General features: G+C 55.9%; 1 protein-coding gene across 1 annotated transcript; it reads right to left on the bottom strand.

The window, feature by feature from the left end:
* Positions 1 to 84: 84 nt before the first annotated feature.
* Positions 85 to 2508, bottom strand: NKAPD1 (NKAP domain containing 1). Its single transcript, XM_026041043.1, has 4 exons — positions 2414 to 2508; positions 1490 to 1645; positions 921 to 974; positions 85 to 638 (listed from the first exon to the last, which is right to left on the bottom strand). Exons 1-4 carry the CDS (start codon positions 2494 to 2496, stop codon positions 119 to 121), a joined length of 813 nt encoding a protein of 270 aa, XP_025896828.1. The 5' UTR covers positions 2497 to 2508; the 3' UTR covers positions 85 to 118.
* Positions 2509 to 2790: the final 282 nt, after the last annotated feature.

Genomic DNA, 2790 nt, shown 5'->3' with positions numbered 1-2790 from the left:
CCCGCTCCCTCTCCGGCCGCGGAGCCGCGCTCAGCTGTCCCGCCGGCAGCCGCCTCCGGCCCGGCCCGGCCTGGCCCGGCCCGGCCTGTCCCGGCGCGCTGCGGCCTTCCCGCGCGCCTCAGTCCTCCTCGGAGCTCTCCTCCGACTTCTCGTCGGCCGCCACTTTCCAGTTCTTCCTCTTGCTCTTCTTCTCCGGCACTTCGCTGGCTCTCTCCGACGCAGAGCTGTGACGTTTCTTCCTCTTTTTGGGCGGGCCTTTCTCTTTTCTCTCCTCGGAGTTGCTGTCCTCGGAGCTGCTGGTGCTTGAGCTGCTTGCGTGGGAAAAGTCACTTTCCTGCCCCGACGAAGAGGCAGGTTTCCTGGCAGGCACTTTCTTGGTCTTTTTCTTGCGCTTGTGTTTGCCTTTCCGGGTGCTCAAAGTCTCCTCGGAGCACTCGCTCTCCTGGGAAGAGTCTGATGATGTTCTCGCCTCGTCCTTTTTCTTTTTCTTCCGCTTCTTGTGTGACCGTTTCTTTTGTTTCTTCTTGTGCGATTTCTTTGTTTTCTTCCGTTTGTGCGACTCGCGGGCAGGCTGCTTTCCCAGGTGAGATTTCTTCTTCCCATTCACAGCATTTTGCTCCTCTCCTTCTTGCTGGTCACTGTAAGAAGAGCAAGCGTCACCAGAAAGAAGCACATAGACGGCTTAACTCAGTAGTTTCTGCCTTAGCAAGTAATGCCAGCGTCCTTAGGACATGCTCTGCATTTGTTCTGAACTTAAAAATAAACCCCCATGAAAGCACTAGAGTTGTCCAGGGGGATCTTTACGGCTAGAGCAGTAAAGGGTGATCCGTAGCCAACACCAAAAGCTCCATTTGTAGAAAGCCCTGCACGACCTGGCAGAAGCAAGATTCAGAATACCTCAGCGAGCCTCTTTGCCTTACCTGTCCGTGTCAAATTCTTCAGGGTATAACTCTTTGTAGCCACTGTGACCCCATCTGTAAGGGAGCATAAACACCTGTCAGGAACAGATTTTTTAGAAAAATAAAAGGAAGTAAATAAAGCTCTGAAGAAGCTGCAGCCACAAGATGAGCATGGGTTTGGAGAGCAAAGAAGAATTGTCGTGAGAACCTTCTCAATAAAGAGGGAAGGAAAAGCCACAAACCCGGATGGTACTATTTAAACGCACACGATGTTCTCAGTGTCCTTCCCATTTCAGATTAGGGAAATGGCACAACTGCCATTCCTTTTAAATAGCCAAGACCACTATCTGCATTTATCAACACTTTCTTTTTTTTTTTTCCAATTCCTTGGGCAAAGCTATAAACACAAGCTTAACAATTCTACGGATTAACTAAAATGTCAGCATTCTGTGGCAACACAGGAGTTTGGGCATCTTGGTTGCTCAGTCCCAAAGCAACCACTATTTCATAGGTGTACATATTGGAACTGTACCAACTCTTCCAGGAAGGTGTTCTGGTTATAATTTCGGGGCATTAATTCCCCCACAGACCTGTCTGGCAAGTTGGCCTCACACTCATAGAGCTTTCTGTTCCAGGAGCGGGCCCGAAGCAGGTCATCCTCGATGGGGTCAAGGAAGTGGGAGTTCCTGGTCCTCCAGTCGGGCCTGTGGCTGTCCTCGTCGAAGCCGTCACTGCGCATGCGGCTGCTGCAGAGAGAGAGCAGTTGCCTTCAGCGGTCAGGCCTGGCGGGGGTCGGCGCGGCCCGCCTCGGAGGCGCATCTGCGCCAGCAGACTGGCCAGCCCTTGCACTGGCAGGCGGCAGCGCGAGCTCACACGAGGCCAGCTCCGTGCCTGGCACCGCTTCCCACGTTTGCTGCTGCTGCTGCTCTCTATGCACAGCAACGTTCTTGCCAAGCAGCGATGCTCACAGCACTCAAAAGTGCTCCCTCTTTACCTTCCCCGCCACCAGAACTGCAGTCTCTTCCTCCCGGATGCTCTGCGGGAGCAGGCTAACAAAATGCAGCACGACACAAGCTGTGAAAAGCAGCAGATGGGCCACTCGGGGAGTAGAAATGACCTACAGGAAATGGACCCTGCTCGGGTATCAGCACTGAGACTCCCAATCCAACCAAAGGCATCATCTGTTTCCAGTGCTCTCCCGTGCCCGCGGCCGTAGTTTGGTTTCCCACTTAAAGGGAGGCATTTCCCGAGCCAGGCCACACCAGTAGCCCCAGTGCAGGTGGGAAAGCGCTCCCTCCCAGGAAACTGGGCCCGCTTCCTGCAGCAGCCACCCCACTGACAAGTGAAAATCCAATGCAGCAAACCACACCAACCACGGCCTCCCTATATTACACAGTCATGACACACTGCGCTTCAAATATTCCCAAAACCTCATTTAGCATTATGACCCTATTATGAACTAACACGAACTGTTAAACCAAGGCGGCTGTTTCCCTGCCCCGGCTAAAGCCTACCTGGAGGTGTCGCTCAGCGTTCTGCTTTGCCTTCTCCAGTAGGTCTCCTCCGCCTGCTTCTCCCACTCCCGTATCTTCCACATTTCCGACTCTTCCTGGATCTGTAAGTCGTAACAAGGAAGCGAGCTGTGTCCTTCCCCGCCCGGGGGCCCTCGCAGCGCGGCACTGCGCAGTGCCCGCTCCTCCCGCCGCTCCCGCTTCCAGCGGGGCCCAAAGGCGCCGAGCCCTCGGCGGCGGCGCCTTGGCAGAGCCAGCGGCGCGGCAGCGGCACGCGCGGCGCTGCACGTGGAGCTCCCGTGGCCGCAGTGAGCCCTCGCCGCCGGGCAGCCAGGGCGCAGCCGAGCCCGCGGGCGCGCCGGGAGGAGGCCGCGGCGCCG

Source organism: Nothoprocta perdicaria, unplaced genomic scaffold, assembly GCF_003342845.1.
Source record: "Nothoprocta perdicaria isolate Ctin4 unplaced genomic scaffold, notPer1 scaffold_275, whole genome shotgun sequence".
In the NCBI taxonomy this organism is placed as follows: Eukaryota; Metazoa; Chordata; class Aves; order Tinamiformes; family Tinamidae; genus Nothoprocta; species Nothoprocta perdicaria.
Note: the sequence above shows the minus strand (reverse complement) of the source record. Positions and strands in the feature narration are given on the sequence as shown.

Excerpts from the sequence above, each read along its gene's own strand:
- NKAPD1 (XM_026041043.1), bottom strand. The coding sequence starts at position 2,496 with ATGTGGAAGATACGGGAGTGGGAGAAGCAGGCGGAGGAGACCTACTGG. Across the intron at positions 1,646-2,413 it reads ACGCTGAGCGACACCTCCAG|CAGCCGCATGCGCAGTGACG; the intron begins GTAGGCTTTAGC and ends CTCTCTCTGCAG. Across the intron at positions 639-920 it reads GAAGAATTTGACACGGACAG|TGACCAGCAAGAAGGAGAGG; the intron begins GTAAGGCAAAGA and ends CTCTTCTTACAG.